Source organism: Ornithorhynchus anatinus, chromosome 17 (assembly GCF_004115215.2).
Source record: "Ornithorhynchus anatinus isolate Pmale09 chromosome 17, mOrnAna1.pri.v4, whole genome shotgun sequence".
Classification (NCBI taxonomy): domain Eukaryota; kingdom Metazoa; phylum Chordata; class Mammalia; order Monotremata; family Ornithorhynchidae; genus Ornithorhynchus; species Ornithorhynchus anatinus.
In genome coordinates this window covers 11,208,020-11,225,206 of record NC_041744.1, presented here as the reverse complement: position 1 = coordinate 11,225,206, position 17,187 = coordinate 11,208,020, and the positions used below count along the sequence as shown (strand labels likewise).

The 17,187-nt window shown below is 60.5% G+C and overlaps 1 protein-coding gene across 1 annotated transcript in view; it reads left to right on the top strand.

Moving 5' to 3' along the window:
* Positions 1-17,187, top strand: part of TSPOAP1 (TSPO associated protein 1) — a 31,397-nt gene that overhangs the window by 1,958 nt on the left and 12,252 nt on the right. The window contains exons 2-19 of the mRNA XM_029082511.2: positions 391-498; positions 1,018-1,146; positions 2,026-2,202; positions 3,320-3,520; positions 6,235-6,333; positions 7,102-7,185; positions 8,159-8,248; positions 8,830-8,952; positions 9,516-9,620; positions 9,818-9,868; positions 10,861-10,881; positions 11,356-11,539; positions 11,856-12,061; positions 14,077-14,186; positions 14,567-14,676; positions 15,191-16,030; positions 16,258-16,409; positions 16,722-17,093. Of these exons, the coding sequence (XP_028938344.1) occupies positions 391-498; positions 1,018-1,146; positions 2,026-2,202; positions 3,320-3,520; positions 6,235-6,333; positions 7,102-7,185; positions 8,159-8,248; positions 8,830-8,952; positions 9,516-9,620; positions 9,818-9,868; positions 10,861-10,881; positions 11,356-11,539; positions 11,856-12,061; positions 14,077-14,186; positions 14,567-14,676; positions 15,191-16,030; positions 16,258-16,409; positions 16,722-17,093 (3,162 nt within the window). The remainder of the gene's footprint in view (positions 1-390; positions 499-1,017; positions 1,147-2,025; positions 2,203-3,319; positions 3,521-6,234; positions 6,334-7,101; positions 7,186-8,158; positions 8,249-8,829; positions 8,953-9,515; positions 9,621-9,817; positions 9,869-10,860; positions 10,882-11,355; positions 11,540-11,855; positions 12,062-14,076; positions 14,187-14,566; positions 14,677-15,190; positions 16,031-16,257; positions 16,410-16,721; positions 17,094-17,187) is intronic.

Here is a 17,187-nt window from a genome sequence, read left to right as displayed (position 1 = left end):
CCTACTAGGTCATGGTTCCCCAAGCATCAATAATGATGGGGAGGGGGAAGGGGAAGTGAGGAAGGCCCTGGAAGGGAGAAAGAGGGGTCCACTTGGTGAAATGTCAGGTCAGGGGGTTTTGAGGAGCTTAATTTTCCTGGAGGTGACCCCCCACTGCCCGATTTCTCCCTGATTCCCACCCAGGGAGAACCAGACTTGGGTCATGTCCCCCCTGCAGGCTGGGAGAAAAGACTCCAGACTCCTTTTCTACCCTGCACCCCGGGAGCTGGGAGCTGGGGCTCTGGGCATGGGAGGGGGTGCTGTTCTCTGGCTGCTCCGAGGAAGGGGGTCTGCATCGGGGGTCTCTCAGGGCTCTGTGCTCCTCCTCCTCCTCCTCCTCCTCCGGCCCAGGCCGGGCTGGATGCAGACTGTGCGGGGAGACAGAAGCTGGAACTGCTACAGGTGCTGGGGGAACTGGAGCGTCGCTATGCTGCCCTCAAAGAGGAGAACCAGAGGCTGGTGAGGGGCCGGGAGCGGGGGGGGGCGGGCCGGGGGGGCAGGGGAGGCAGGATGAGAGGACAGCCGGGACCCTTGGCCAGCGGGTGGCTCGGAGCCGGAGCCGGGAGCCACAGGGGAGGGCGGCAGCGGGGGTCTCAGAGGGGCAGGGCCAAGTTGGAGTCAAGGCAGGCTGCCTGCTGCTTTCCCTCTGCTTCCCAGAACCTCTCTCCTCCTCTTTCGGGGGAGGACCAGAGAGGCAGGATGCCGGTGCCCCCGCCCCCACCACCGCCCAGAGGCCCAGAGATGGGCAGCGACTGTCTGGCACTACACAGCACGTCTGGGGCAGAGCCGGGGACCCGGTTGTCCCAGTTCCCGGCCCAGGGCTCTGTCCCAGAGCTCTGGACACCAGAGGACTCGGTGACTGGGCAGTGAGGTGGCCGTGGGAACTGAGGGATGGGAAGGAAGGGGGTGGCGTGGGGAGGGGGCTGGGCTGGGCTGGGCAGCTGTCATCAGCCCCTACTGGCTGCCACCTCCTCTCAGCGTAATAGCAGTTTTCCGGAGACGGAGGAGAAGGTGAGGCAGCTCAAACGGAAGAACGCAGAGCTGGCGGTCATTGCCAAGAGGCTGGAGGAGAGAGCCCGCAAGCTACAGGAGGCCAATCTGCGTGTGGTGAGGGCTTGGCCACGAGGGAGGGTGGGAATGGGGAGGTTGAGGGAAAGGTAACAGCCTGTGGGACGAAAGAGCCCTGGCATGAGGCGAGCGGGAACCAGAGGTTGAGGGGCAGGGGGGCAATGGAATAGGAGTTTGAGGTCACTTCAGCCGGGCTGGGTTTCTGAGGGGTGAAGTGTGTGGCCCTTGAGGGGCCGGGGGAGAGGTGGAGGCAGGCCCAGAGGAGTTCAGACCCCTATTAAGCAGGTGATCAGCATGCGTGACCCGAGGCATGACTATTCCGGGCTGGCTGGCATCAGGGACTTGCCTCGGGGCAGGGCAGATTGGGGTAGACCCTACCCTCCCAGTCCCGACCCTCTGGAGACCTTTCCCCCGGACTGTACCAATCAATCAGTGGTGCTTATTGAGCGCTTACTATGTGCAGAGCACTGTACTAAGTGCTTGGGAGAGCACAATGCAACAGAATTAGCAGGCATATTCCCTGCCCATAACCAGCTTACAGTCTAGAGGACTGTAGGATATTAGGGTCTTTGTGGGCAGGAAATGTATCTGTTTGTTGTTATATTGTATTCTCCCAAGCGCTTAGTACAGTGCTTTGTACACAGTAAGGGCTCAATAAATACGATTGAATTGACTTGAACCCCCTACACTGGATTTCAACCAAGGTCTGTAGACCTCCCAAAGCCGAGAGTACCCACCTCAGCCCCATCCCCACCTCTGGGTGCCTCAGGCAGGGCCCTCTACCTCCCGGGGCCTCGGTTTCCCTCAATCCCAAGGCCCCTCCCTCCTGGGGCCTCAGATTCCCCCAACCCCCAGGCCCTCTCTCCAGGCTGGTGACGTGTCCCTGGCACCGATGGGACACGTGCTGTGCCCGGCCAGGTCGGGGTGGCAGGGCCGGGGGCCGGGGCCAGCTTGGAGCTGTGCAGGAAGGCATTTGTGCGGCAGCGAGCCCGGGACCTCAGCGAACAGGCGAGCGCCCTCCTGGCCAAAGACAAGCAGATCGCCGCCCTGCAGCGCCAGTGCCGTGAGCTGCAGGCCAGACTGGCAGCGGGCAAGGTGAGCTCCAAGGCGGGGGTGGGCCCCGGGGCACCAGGGGCACGGTCCCCTACTCGCCTGGGAGAACCTGCCAAAGAGCTTTTCTCCTCCATCCCAGAACTGGGACACTGGCAGGAGAGGGAGCTAATGTGATGCAAATGAGATGGAAGTGGGAAGTAGCGTGGCTTGGTGGCAAGAGCACAGGGCTGGGAGTTGGAGGACCTGGGTTCTAATCCCGGCTCCGCCGCTTGCCTGCGGGTGTGACCTGAGGCGAGTCACTTCACTTCTCTGGGCCTCGCCGTCACCATCTGTAAAATGGGGATTCAATACCTGCTCCCCCTCCCCATTAGCCTGGGAGCCCTGTGGGAGGCAGGCAGCGTGTCTGATCTGATTAGTCTGTATCTACCCCCAGCATTTAGCACAATTCTCAGTACAGAGTGAGCACTTAATAAAATGCCCCAAAACTATTATTAAGAGAAGGTGGGCTCCAGCAGCAGGACTTAGGGTGTTTGTGTGGGAGTGAGTGGGTATATCTGTGCGTGTGTGTACAGGTGGCCAAGAGGGATCTCTGGCCTGTGAAGGGAAATAGCATGATTTAGTGGAAAGACCATGAGCCTAGAAGTCAGAGGACCTGGGTTCTAATCCCAGTTCCACCACTTACTGCTGTGCGATCTTGGGCAAGTCACTTCAATTCTCTGTGCCTCTGTTCCCTCATCTGCAAAATGGGGATTCAATACCTGTTCTCTCCCCTTCTTAGACTGTGAACTCCTTGTGAGACCTGATTATCCTTTATCTACCCCATTGTTTGGTACAGTGCTTGGCACATAGTAAGCGCTTAACCAACCAATACCACAATTACTATTATTATCATTATTACTGTGGCCCCTGGGTCCTTTTCCCTGGGAGTTTCCAGGCTTCTCATTAACATTCAAGATCCCCAGACCTCCACGGAGGTGGTCGGTGTGTGGTTTGAGCGGTCCGGGGCCTTTCGGGTCAGAATGGGAGGAAGTTAGTCCAGAACCTTGGGCTATGGATGGGGAGGAGGCCAGGGTCTGGAGGCCAGGCTAGCCTCCGGAGTGCCATCCCTCTGGCCCCTCCCCGGTCCCGGGGTCCTGACGGCACCTGTTTGACCGGGCAGGATGGTTCCCAGTGGCAGAACCTGAGGGCCTCTGACCAGCGGCTGCGGGAGGCCCAGAAGGAGGTGCTGAGGCTTCAGAGACAAATCGCCCTGAGGAACCTGAAGGAGCCCCAGGCCCTCCGGCCCAAACTCTCGAGCTCTGCTGGGCCCCACGAGCTCCTTCCCCGGGTCCTCACCCAGGCCCCAAGAACTACTGATGAGGTGCGACCGGGAGTCGGGTAGGGGCTGCCCAGCTCCGCCCAAAGGGTCCCTATCCCAGAGGGCTGGGGGGTCGAAAAGGCAGTGGGTGGATGCCAGGAGCGACTGGAGGGCACAGGCAGCCAGCTCCCAGCCCTTGCTGTTTCTCTGCACCTCCCCTCTCCTGTCTTCCCCTGCCCTCCATCATCCCCTCTCACATCCTTCCTTCCTCATCCCTCCATCCTCCCTTCCCCCCTCCTTTTCCCCTAGATCTGGGGTCCAGTTTCAGAGGATTTTGGTCCCCTCCTGTCTGCTGGCACCTCCCTTTCCCATCATATCTACCCCTCGGGTGGTTCCTCACCACTGTCTCTCCAGCTACCCCAGCCCCCCACACTCACACCTGGCTACCTGTGACGGAGCGGGTTGGTGCGGTTCGGCTTCTCCCTTCCTCAGCGTGGAGAGGCCTGGGATCTTGGCTCACCCCTCTGCAGGAGGCTGGGGGGTTCCAGAAGCCAGAGGGTTGCCCCCACCGTCCCTTCACTAGCTCTTTCCTGGTGGCCTTAGCTGCGACTCTCCCGCCCACACCCTCTGGCTCCCTGAAGAATGGTTTAGTCCGGTAAATCCCCAGTTGCCGGGGTAGCCACTGCGAGGGCTCATCTGAGCCCGATGCCGCTCCTGGCCCCGCTCAGCCCAGTTTGGGTCCGCTCCAACAGCCCCCACCCATTCTGAACTCCAGGTAGGAGCAGGGTTTTCCCCCTCTGGGTCCAGTGCCGTCCTCTCCATGCCCCCCATTCCCACCCTCCCACCACCCCCATCCTGGGGCTGGGATTGGGTCAGGCTGAGGATCCCCAGCCGGAGGCCTGGGGAGATGGCCAGAGCTGACAGATATGCTGAAGTTGCAAGGGACGTGGATAGCATTGGGGACTGATTAGAACCAAGCCACCTGGGCCAGGGTGGGAGCTGGGCACAGGTCCTGGGCCCCTTCGTGGCCAGGGTGGGAGCTGAGGACCAGGAACAGGGTCTTTCTGGCCAGGGTGGGAGCTGGGCATGAGGAATAGGGACAGGAGCTCCAGGAAGGAGCAGGACTTGATGAGAGAGGTCCAGAGGGAACTGAGTCTGGGTTGATTTCCAGCATCTTCTCCCACAAATGCTCAGCCACCTCCCACTGCCCTCCCCTCCCCCTTCAATAAATAGGTCATCTTTGCCTGCCCCCATAGTGAGAGAGAAATGGAGCATCCGAAACCCAGATCGGCTCGGCCCAGCTTTGACCACTGAACTGCAGGGGTGGGGGAACCTGGCTCTGGGACCCTCAGGCAGGGCAGCAGGAGCACTGAGCTGCTCTTTGGGGAGCTCACCCGGGTCCAAAGTGAGGCAGGCAAGGGAAATATCTGCCCCTTATCTCAGGCTGCCCCCTCCTCTCCTGCCTAACCCTACCCCTGAGAGCCCGATGTGGGGCTGGAGGTGGTGGTGGGAGAGGCTTTTTGGGGAGGGGGCCAGGCTGATGAGGAGCAAGAGAAGAGTTAGGGGCCCTTGCTTGGTCTTCCTGGAACCCACAGCTGGTCTGTCTAGCCAGACCTCCCACCTCAACCCTGTTCTCTTCCCGCTTATGTTTCTACCCCTCCAACTCCCCCCCTTCCCTACCCCCACCTATCCCGGGCTCCGCTCTGGACAGTTCCTGAAACTTGCAAGGGGTCAGAAGTACCAGTGACTCTCTAGAGCTATTGAAGGGTATTCAGGGCAAGGAGTGACTTATTTAGTGCAGGGTTGTGCAGGAGGGAGGAAAAACAGGACAGGGCAGCTGCGGAGGGAGCTAAAAAGGGAACACTGTGGCCTGGATAGTGAGAATTGAGAATGCAGGATCTGCAAAACTTTAGAGACCCCAGATTCAGGGAGGTGGTCCCCCCAGGGCTGGTGGGGAATGCCAGAGCTCCACCCAAGCCCTCTCTGCACAGGGAGACAAGAAACTCAGATCAATCCTGGGTGTCCCAGCTCCACAGCCACCCCACCTCCAGTGAGGGAAGGCCCTGCTCTCTCATGTTCTCCCCTGCTCTCCACTGTTCTCTTGAACCCTCCCATGATCTCCCCTACTCTCCCCAGCCCCGTAACCTATTTTCCCAGGTAGTTCCCACCTGGGAGGGTAGGAGGAAGCAGTGGAGTGCAGGGCTGGAATCATTCTGGATTCTTTCTACACCATGAGGACTGCTTGGACCAGAAATCTGGGTCCTGGCCCACTCCCTTCTCAGTTGGCATCCCACTTAACCTGACCCATCCCAAACCATCCCGTTTGCCCCAGCTTGAATCTGCCTGGTGTGGTTCTGGTCTTCGGCTAGTCCCTTTGTGGCCCACGTGGGCAGTTGTCCCCAGAGGAGCCCTGTTGGATTGTGACTCCTTTGGTCCGAACCCCAAAAGGTGGGGGAGGAAGGGAGACTGCAGAGGTTAGGAGGGACGATCTGAGACCACCTGAGTCCAGCTGAGCTGGGCTCAGGGTTGGCCCTCTCCTCCTCTGGTCTCACAGGCCTGAGGTCTGCAGAACCCTGCATCTAGGCCCAGCCCAGGCCCAGTCTAACCACCTGTGTCCTCTAGGCCTCAATCTTAGCCCAACCTTGGAGCAGGCCTGGAACTGTCCCTCTCTGGCCATGAGTTGCTCCGTTTGCCTTGCCAGGGGAGTGAGGTAGGGGAGGCTTCCATGACCATCCTTGCCCTGGCTGCCGCCTAGACAGGCTCCTCCCTATTCCCAGGTGGTCTCCCTGCTGGGCTCCGAGCTCAAGGGCAATGTGGACTTTTCTGTGGAGGCCGCAGTAAACGAGTCAGAGAGACAGTGGCATGTCCAGCAGTTGGTGAGTCTCTGGGGCCTCCGGGGTGGGGGTAGGGCTGGGCAGGCCTAAGGGAGCTGGTGATCTGTTCTCATCGTGATCTGCTCTCATCTCTTGTCCCGCCTCCTGTGGATTGCTGTTCTGGCTCGGGCCCTGGGGATCTGTCATTGCTCCCCGCAGCAGCCACAGCAGGAGTCGGTGCCCAGGATTTGGGAATACTGTCAGTCCGAGGGGCTCCTTCTAAAGGCCGGGCGAGGGCTTTTGGTGCCCAAACTCAGGGGCAAGTCTTGGTTCTAGAGAAGGAATCCCACAGTCCCGCTGTAGAGAGAGCAGGTTCTATCTCTAGAGGGGGAATCCTGTGACTCCAACTCTACAGAGGGCAGATCCTGGCTCTAGGAAGGGCATCCCACCCCAGGACCCCATCAGTCACTGTGTGATCTCAGGCCCATCACCACTCTTCTCTAGGCTTCTGGTCACTCTCCTTCCTCTTTACCTTCCTTTTTCCCTTCTTCCCTCCTCCCCCGCCCCCCAAATTTAGTCTGGGCATGCAGACCCTGCCCTCAGCCTTTTTCTCCTAGCTAGCTTGACGTGGAAATTTAGGCAGGGAGGAACAGGGCAGGGCTAGGCTGTGATGCACACCCAGTCAGACCTGGCATCCAGGGGTTGTTGAAGGGTGCCAGGGGTCTGGGAAGTGGTCTGATCAGCCCCCAGTCCCTGCTCCAACTACCCTGAGACTTTCCCCACTCTGAACCTTCCCCCGCCCTGAGCCTTCTCCCGCCCTGTCTTGGGTAGGAGTCTGAACTTGGCAAGAAGCGGAAGAAATGTGAGACGCTTGAGCATGAAGTGAGGAAGAAGCAGAAGCGATGTGAGGAATTGGTGAGCGGGACTTGCTGGTTGGGCTGAGGGTGGGGCTCTCCCTAGGGGCAGGGGATAGGTCTGGGGATAGTTCCCCTCCACCGTGCAAAAAGGGGGAGGAGGAGGAGGAGCGGGAGGAGTTTGAGGAGGAGATGGACTAAGAAGGGGAGGAGGTGGTGGACTAGGAAGAGGAAAAGGAGGAGGAAGTAGAGTAGGAGGAGGAAGAGGAGAAGGAGGGGACAGAGGAGGAGGAGAAAGAGAAGGAGTAGGGGAAGGAGGAGGAGGAGGACTGAAAACTGGTGAACTAGAGCCAGTGAGTGATATGGGCCCAGGACCATGCTTAGAGACCTGAATCATAGACTTCAGAATGAGAAAGGATCCTGAGAGGTCATCTAGTTCATTCCCCTGTCTCCATGCCAGACCCTCCCTGCCCCCCTGCCCTGCCCAGTGTGCAAATACAACTCTGGTTGCATTTAAAATCCACTGGGGAAGGACACTTCAAGCCTCCCTTGCTTCCCCTATCCAACTGCCTCTCACTGCCAGGAAGTCCCTCCTGGAGTTTAACCAGAGTCTTCCCTGCTGCTGCAGCTGGACAAACTTCTTTATCTTCAGAGGGGATGATATAATTCTAGATTGATGGACTGATTGATTGATCTAGGGAACCTAGAACCAATGCTGGAGGGAAATAAAGAATAGAAAAGCGAGGGGTTGCCCTGGCTCTAGCGGGACCGGCCAGCTGGAGGATGGTGGGGAGGGGGCTGCCCATGGGGAAGAGGCAGGAGAAGGAAGGGCCCCGGGAAGAGGGGCAGAGAAGAAAAGGCCCCTGAGAGAGGCAGAGAGGCAGAGTAGACTCAGGGGGTAGTTAAGCTCCCTAGTCCCTCCAGAAAGTGGAGCTCGTCACTCGCTTTCCTCCCCTCCTTAAAGGTGGAGCTGTCGGGGTGTCTCCCCTCCAGCTCCCCCCACCCCAGCTCACCGGGGCTCCCTTGTCGCCTAGGAACTGCGATTGCGGGAGGCTCAGAGCGAGAATGCCCGGCTGGTGGAGGAGAACTTTCGGCTCAGCGGGAGGGCCGTGTGGACAGACAAGGTACTCAGCTGGGCCCCTCCCTCCCCAACTCCCAGCCTTTGGCCTGGACCAGCTCCCCGAGGGCTAGAGAGATGAGGGGAAGAGAAAGATCGAAGGGAGGGATGTTGAGGAGCCCCTGGCTGCACTCCCCCAAGCACCTTGTTTTAAAAATGGTAAGTGTTAAGTGCTTTCTATGTGCCTGTTCTAAACACTGGGGTAGATACAAGATAATCAACTTGGGCATGGTCCAATGTGAAACTCCAGTCTAAGTCGGAGGGAGGAGAATTTAATCCCCATTTTCCAGAGGAGGTAACTGAGGCACAGAGAAGTTAAGTGACTTGCCCAGGATCACACAGCAGACAAGGGGCCCCGAGGGTCTCAGTTCTTGATAGTAAGACATGGGCCTGGAGGTCTGAGGGGCGCATGAAAGACCTGGAAGGCCCAGGGTACTGGCGGGGGTGAGGTAGGGTGATGAGGGCCTGAAGGCACATGGGTTCCGGACTTCAAGGAAGCCGGAGCTGATTCTGGAATTTAGGGGTGAGTGGACTTGGTCTGTGGCTTTGAGACGTGGGGTGCTGGGCCTCCCCTCCCCACATCTCTAGGGAGAAACAGAGAATGTGGCGCTCAAGGAAAGGCTTCTGGGGGTGACGGAGGAGCGGGACACAGCTCTGAAGAGGAGCCGGGGACTTCAGAGCAAACTGGAGAACCTTGAGCAGGTGCTGCAGGTGAGGAGGGTCGGGGCTGCAGGGGAATGAACACCAGGAGGTAGGCGGGGGATGGGAGGGAACCAGGCCTGGGCATCAGATTGGTGGGAGGGCAGGAGGGGATCAAGCCTGGGCATCAGGTTGGGGGGCGGCAGGAAGGGATCGGCACAAGTCTGGGATTGGGGGCACTGGGAGGGAATTAGACCTGGGCATCAGGTTTGTGGGGTGACTGGGAGGGGCTCAGGCCTGGGCATCAAGTTAGGGGGAACCAGGAGGGGATCAGACCTAGGCATCAGGTTGGTGAGGGAGAGAGGGGATCAGGCCTGGGCAATGGGTTGGGTGGGAGGGAGGGAACCGAGCCTGAGCATCAGATTGAGAGCTGGGGACCGGGAGGGGGTCAGGCCTGGGCATCCGGTTAGGGAGGGTGGGAGGGGACCAGGCCTGGGCATCAGGTTAAGCAGGGAGGGAGCGGCTGAGGCCCGGGCATCTGGTTGTGGTGGTTGGGCACGCAGGAGGGGCTCAGGGCTGGGCATGAGGTTGGAGGTCAGGGGGGCGCAGAAGTGAGCGTCGGCTCTCGGCCCCAGCACATGCGAGAGGCGGCGGGGCGGCGGCAGCAGCTGGAGCTAGACCATGCGCAAGCCCGGCTGGGCCTGCAGGAGAAGCAGGAGGAGGTCCGCAGGCTGCAGCAGGTGGGTGGGGTCTCCGCGAAGGGGAGCAGAAGAGGGTGCGGGGAGAGACATGGGAAGGGTCCCTTGGGGAGGCTGCTCTCGAGGGGGTGGGTGGGTCCTGATGGGCGCGGAGGAGGGGACGCGCCCAGGACCGGCTTCGCCCCTGGGGGTCTCCCGGGGTCTGGTCCTGCATCACCATCTCTCTGTCCGCGGGGCAGGCCCAGGTGGAGGCGAGGAAGGAGCACGAGGGGGCCGTGCAGATGCTGGAGGTGTGAGGGGCTCGGCGGGGGGGTGGCTCAGGTGGGGAGGGGGGATCAGGTGGGCCGGGGGGCTCAGGACGCTGGAGCAGGGGTGTGAGGGAGTGGGGGTTTTAGGAGTGGGAGTTGGCACCCAGAGCTTGGACCATTCTGGCCATTTGTCGCATTCCACAGAAGGATGGAGACCACAGGTGGGGGGGATCCAGCCCCTGTCCTGCATCAATCAATCAATTAATCAATCGTATTTATCAAGCACTTACTCTTTTTAGAGCACTGAACTAAGCGCTTGGGAGAGTACAACATGTGGCACATAGTAAGCGCTTAACAAATACCGCTATTGTTATTACAGTATAAGACACATTCCCGGCCCACATCAAGTTTAAAGTGTAGAGAGGGAGACAGACATTAATGTAAATAAATTAAAGATATATACACAAGTGCTGTGGGGCTGAACTGGGGGCTGAATAAAGGGAGCAAATCTGGGCAACGCAGAAGGGAGTGGGAAAAGGGAAAATAAGTCCTCTTGGAGATGTATCTTCAAAAAGGCTTCGCAGGTGTGGAGAGTAATTATTTGTCAGATATCATTCAATCATATTTTTTATGAAGAAGGAGGGCATTCCAGGACAGAGTGAGATCCTGAGACTGGGAACTCAGTGCTGGTTTGGGAAGGGCAGGGGGAGGGAGAGGGCAGGGGGAGGGAGAGGGCAGGGGGGAATTCTCTGATTGATTGATTGATGCCTTTAATTGCTTGATTGAGCCTGGGATGAGGGTCAGGTTAATCCCACCTCTCCCTCTGCTTTTATCTAGGCCCAGCGCTCTTGTCCCACCTCAGTAATAGGCTCTCCTTCTCTCCCCAGGAGCCTCACCTGGGACCCAGAGGGTCAGGGAGCTTGACTGGACCTGGGGTCCCTGTTCCCCACCCCCAGGCCTCACTTGGGTTAATTACCCTCACACCTGCAGCTGCTAACCTCCCTCCTTTCCTCTCTTTTTCGCTGCCCTTCCAGTCTGCACTGGATTGCATGCAGGTAGAGTTTTCTCAGTATCTCTCCCCTTTCTCCTTCACCCCACTCCTGTAACCCAGATTTCCTGGGCTGGCTGGGGCTTTGGGAGGTGACCCATCCACATTGGCCCCTCTACTGCCCCCCTCATCTCCTCTCAAACCACCAGCGGGAATGAGTTTCGTCTCCTCAGCCCTTGCCTAGACTTCCAAGAAGTTCTCCTCATGCCTTATTCAAGCTCCTCGTGCTGCTAGGTAGCCCAGGGGAGAGGGGCTGTGGTCCGCCCCTCTCCCCCAGGCTGATGTCAGAGGTGGGCTGAAGGGAGCTTCCCAAAGGTGACTGCAGGACATTGGTTTCTATTGCTCTGGGCTTCTAGAGGGCATGGGGGTGAACGCTGAGCACCCCCCTCCTCGCCCCCTGGCCCAGGTTGGGGCGAGGGTGGTTGAGCTGATGGGGGGCTCTCCCCCAACCCCACCTCCCACCCCCCAACCCCCCACCCAGGCTCGGGTTCGGGAGCTGGAGGAGCAGTGCCGCAGCCAGTCCGAGCGCTTCGGCCTCCTGTCGCGGGAACTGCGGGCCCTGCGGCTGCTCACGGGCAGCGGTGCGCTGGCCGGGTCCACCGCTGACCTCTTCCCTGCACCCTGCTGCTCCACTCCCCGCCCACATGGAGACCCCAGGAGCACAGGTGACCACGGGGGACTGCGTGGGGAGGGGAGGGCTAGGGCTGGAACCCATCAGCCCTTACTCTGGTAAGGGTTTGGGGCATGCTTCCCTGTGTGTGTGTGTGTGTGTGTGTCTTGGAGGGGCACTGGGTATGGGGCCAGACAAGCCCCCCCTAAGTTGGGGGGGAGGGGCCGGGGGTCCCCCGGGATCTGCAGCCAGTTTTGGTGAGTGGCTGGATGGTGGGGATTAGGAGTCCCCAGCCCCCTTCCTTCCCCGACCCCTAACTCCCCTCTATGTTTCCAATTCATTGGCCCCAACTGCCTGCCCTGTCCCTTCAGATGGGCACGAACCCCTACTTTCCCCCCGCCTCGGGACCAGCAAGTCCTCGGAGGACGAGGCCGGACCCGCCGACCCGCCCGCTGACCCACCCACCGATGCCCCTGTTGGGCCTTCCCGGAAGCTAGTTAAGAAGGCAGAGTCATTGTCCAACTCCTCCCGCTCCGAGTCCCTGCTCAACAGCCCTAAGTCCTGCCCCACATCTGAGGTCAGTGCTCCTCCAGCCCCCAGGTCAGTGGTCTTCCACTCTTCCAGGCCCCGGGTCAGGACTGTGTCCGACCCAAATTGCTTCTATCCACTTCAGTGCTTAGTACAATGCCTGGCACATAGCAAGCACTCAACAGATACCACAGTCATTATTATTATTACAAATACCAACATTATTATCATCATGACTTGGGTCATTTCACCATCATGTACCATGCTCGCCCAATCCCAGACCGCCTCTCTGGGGAGAATCCCTTCCTCGCCCCCAAACCTTGCTCTAGAGCTGTGGTTGTGCCCCCTTCCCAGGTTCCTGGGAGCTCGGGTGCTGAAATGGGAAGTCCCAGACAGTGGAAAGAGCCCGGGCTTGGGAGTCAGAGGTCATGGATTCGAATCCCCGCTCTGCCACTTGTCAGCTGTGTGACTGTGGGCAAGTCACTTCACTTCTCTGTGCCTCAGTTACTTCATCTGTAAAATGGGGATTAACTTGGAGCCTCGGGTGGGACAACCTGATTAATGTTGGTATCTCCCCCAGCGCTTAGAACAGTACTCTGCACATAGTAAGCACTTAACAAATACCAACATTATTATTATCACTATTATTATAAAGACAACCGGTACCAAATCCGGACCAGGGACGGGGACGGATCAGCCGATGATCTATCCCATTGTCCTCTGTAAAACCGGACGTCTGGCCACCCACCCCCCCCCCCCCCCCCCGTCCCCTTCCCCAGCAGGGCGGCTGGGCTGAGGGTTGGGCCCAGATCTCAGAAGTGCCGCTTCCCCTTTTTCACCCTTTTCTTGAGCTGGGTTTTCGTCAGCAGCCTGGAGGATTCCCGGAGGAGCCGGTCAAGCAAAGACAGGTCAACCACAGACCAAATGCATCTCGAATTTTGACGGCGAGCCTTTCATTGGCAAGGGGGTCACGTGCCCTGAAATGCCAGGCGCTACATCGGTGCCCCGTTGGCCTTCCCGCCCACCGGCTCCCTCCTCCTGCCTCCTGGCGGGGCTGGAGTCTTGGCGCCCTCTGCCGGGGAGGGGCCCCACCCGGCCCTGGCTGTGCCAGAGACAGGGGGTGGTGGGCAGCGTGGCCTCAGCCACACTCCCTGGTAGCCAAAAGTCCCCAGGATACGGATTCCAGGAAAAATCGGGGCCTACCAACTCTGGAGTATGCTACTGTCCCAAGAAGTGCTCTACACACAGTAAGCTCACTATAAATACCGGAGGTAAACGTGTGGATTTTCCTTTCCTCTGCACGTCCTGTCCGTATTTTGGTGCGGCTCAGTGTTATGAGAAGCAGCACGTCGCAGTGGAAAGGGCACGACCCTGGGAGTCAGAGGACCTGGGTTCTAATTCCAGCTCTGCCCCTTGTCTAGTGTGTGGTCCTGGGCCGGTCACTTCACTTTTCTCTGCCTCAGTTTCCTCAGCTGCCAAATGGGAACTCAATACTCGTACTCCCTCCTTAGACTGGAACAGATACGGTTTCCGACCTGATGAGCCTGTATGTACCCCGGTGCTTAAAGCAGTGCTTGGCACTTAAGTATAATGATAATAATAAAAATAGAAAACACTGTCTCCTCGTGCCTCAGACCCCACTGGGCAGCAGGAGGGTGGGGCGGGTGTCCATCCTGGAGCCCCTCCCCAGGTCCCCTCTTGCAGGTCCATGGCTCTGATGTTGGGTTCTCCGGAGGACGCCCCCCGCCCCAGGAGAGGCAGCGTCGCCGAGAGCACAGACCTGGGAGTCAGAAGGACCCGGGTTCTAATCCCAGCTCTGCCCCTTGCCTGCTCTGAGACCTTGGGCAAGTCACTTAACTCCTCTGTGCCTCAGTTACCTCATCTGTAAAATAGGGATTAAGACTGTGAGCCTCATATGGGACAGGAACTATGTCCAACCCAATTTGCTGGTATCCATTCCAGTGGCTAGTATAGTGCTTGGCACATAGTAAAGCACTTAAGAAATGCAATTATTATTACTACTAGCTCCCTCCCTCTGATGTAGCCTCTCCTGGGATGGGCCAGGTGGACACAGCCAGCGAGATGGAGGAACTGGACAGCGACAGCATCTCCCTTCTCCAGGACGCCAGGGGCCCCGGGGCCGCTCAGCTCCAGGTCTTCCTCGCCCGGTACAGGTACCGCTGACTCCTCCCTCAGCCCTAGAGAGGGCCAAGTCTCAGACTCGTCCATCACCTGCTGGGCAAACTCCCCACCCTTCCCAGGCTGGGGGGCAGGGACGGTGGGGCTGGGTCCGGACCTCTAGTCCAGAGGGAATAGACATGGAAGTGGAGGGTGGGGGGCTTTGGGTCTTTCCTCCGATCTGCTTCTTGGGGCACATCAGATGCTTTCAGAGGGGGAAAGTGAGAGCAGGGATCGACCCAGGTCAGAGGTCCAGACCAGGGTCCGGATTGGTTGCCAGCTCCTGGAGGAGAGTCTTGGGGACAGGAAGGGCTGGGCAGGAGGGGCAGCAGTGAAGCTGGGGGAACAGCCCCCATGACACCCGGCTCCGTTCTAGTTACGACCCATTCGACGGCCCCAATGAGAACCCTGAGGCAGAGCTGCCGCTGACGGCCGGCGAGTACATCTATGTCTACGGCCGGATGGATGAAGACGGCTTCTTCGAAGGTGGCCACCCCTTCATCCTCAGCCCCATCCCCGGCTCCCTGCCTTCTTCCAGTTCCCTGCCTTCTTCCAGTTCTTGGTTGCATGGACAGTCCAGAGGCCTCAGCCCCGGGCTTCTCCCTCTCCCACTTCTTCCCCTTTCCTGCTCCTAAAGACCAGCTCCCCTCCCTTCTCCATCCTGCTCCTCCTCCCACCTCTCCCCTGCTCACCTTCCCACTCCACGCTGCTCCCCCCCATCCCTCCAACCTGCTCTCCTCCTCTCTCCATCCTGCTCCTCTCTTCTCTCTGCCCTGTTCCTCTCCTCTCTCTGCCCTGCTCCCCTCCTCACTCAGCCCTGCTCCTCTCCTTGCTCCGCCCTGCTCTCCTCCTCTTTCCACCCTGCTCGCCTCCCCTCTGCTCTCCTCCAGCCTCCGCCGTGCTCCCCTCCCCACTCGATGGGCATTTGGGGGAGTCTGGGGTGGATGGCGAGGCTGTGGGTCCGGTCGGGTGCTGAGCCCCGTCTCCCGGCCGGCTGCAGGGGAGCTGATGGATGGCCGCCGCGGCCTGGTCCCGTCCAACTTTGTGGAGCGCGTGTCGGACGACGACCTCCTGCCCGCAGGCCCGGGAGAGCCAGGCGAGACTTCGCAGAGCTCGGGGCCTCAGCTGAGCTCCCCGGCCGGGGGTGGGGGCGGTGGCAGCAGCAGCGAGCCCCTCGAGCGGGACGACGGCAGCATCAGCCCAGCCCCTGAGGGAGACGACTCCCTGCCACCTGTGCCCCCACCTTCCCGCTTGGTGGTCCTCCAGCAACTGGCGGACGGCCTGGAGGTGGCCTGGGACGCTCCCCCGAACCCCCTGCAAGGAGGCCCGGTGGCGCAGGGCTACCGCCTGTACGTGGATGGGCAGCTGCGCCGGTCCCTGGAACCAGGAGCCCCCACCAAGATCACCCTGGAGGCCCCGGAGCCCCGGGACCGGCCCCACCGCATCTCGGTGCAGAGCGTGATGGGCCGGGGCAGTCCGGACCCCCGGCCCTGCCGGGACCCTCCACGCTGCTCGGACCCTCTGCGTTGCTCCCTGCTGGTCGGGCCCGGGGCGGGCCCTGCCCCGAGGCAGCTGGGCCTCAGGCGCCTGACGGCCACCTCGGCTGAGATCTCCTGGCTGCCCGGCAGCAGCAGCTACGCCCACGGCATCTTCCTCAACGGGGAAGAGTGCCCGCCCGCCCCACCCGGCACCTACTGGGCCTCCTTCACCAACCTGCGGCCTCGCACCCCGTACCAGGCCCGCGTGGAGGCCCGGCCCCCCGGCACTGGGCCCCGGGAGCTTGGCTGGGAGCGGCGGGAGCCCAGGACTGCCACTGTGCAATTTACTACCCCTGCGGCAGGTGAGTGGCCCGGAAGGCTGAGGGAGGACAAAGGGGCTAGGAGGGGGTGGTTGTGGGGGGAGGGGTTGTGAGTGGGACTGAGGGGGGGTGGGGATGGGGGCAATTGTGGCGGGGTGAGCTTTGGCCTGGAATGGCCCAGAAGGGCAACCGAGCCAGCCCTCATGAAAGTTCTGGGGGTTGGAGCAGGGAGGACGGGGTGCAGCTGACAGGCCCCTCCATCCCCCCAGGCCCTCCGGATGCCCCCCTGGATGTCCAGGTGGAGCCGGGCCCTTCTCCGGGCATCCTGGCCATCAGCTGGCTGCCAGTGACCATCGACGCTGCTGGTTCCTCCAATGGGGTGCCGGTCACCGGCTATGCTGTCTATGCAGATGGGCAGAAGGTACCAGGCCCCCATGGAGAGTCTTGGGGGAAGATGGACAGGAGACTGGCTGGGGACCCCTGTGGGCTCTTTCGGGCTCACTAATGCCCTGGGCATCCTGGCCATCCTGGCCAGGGGGAGGAACGCTGGGTTCCCCAAAGGTCTGGGGTTGTCCTCGCCACCTGCCTCTTCTTTGCCATCCTCTTCCTGTCTCCCTCCTGGGGCTCACCGGAGACAGGGCTGGGAGCAGTGGAGCCGGGGAGGGGCCCCAGGGATCGGTGTGGTTTGCCTATATCCGGCTTACGCCCAGCCCTGTGCCTGGCTGTGTTGTAGGTCATGGAGGTGGCCTCGCCCACGGCGGGCAGTGTGTTGGTGGAGTTATCCCAGCTGCAGCTACTGCGGCGGTGCCAGGCGGTCTGCGTGCGGACCATGTCCCCCGTTGGCGAGTCTGCTGATTCTCTTCCCGCACTGATCCAGGGTCTCTCTGCCCCGGTCCCTGCTGCTCCCTTCTCCGGCTCCTCGCCGGCCACCCCCAGAGTGTCCTGGGCAGACCCCGACCCCGACCCCGCCCCTGCCCCGGGTCCTGGTCTCCGGGCTCAGGGCCTGGTCCCATTGTCCCACCTTGGGGCCAGAGGGCCGGTGTCTTGCCAGGGCCCAACTGGTCCCCAGAGGGGACCGCCAGGATCTCAAGACACCCGCTCACAGGTAGGTGTGGGGGATGCCAGAGAGGAGTCTGGGTGGGTTGCGCAGGAGGAGGGGGGACCCCAGGATAGAGTCCCTCCTGCTCCAACACTCCTCC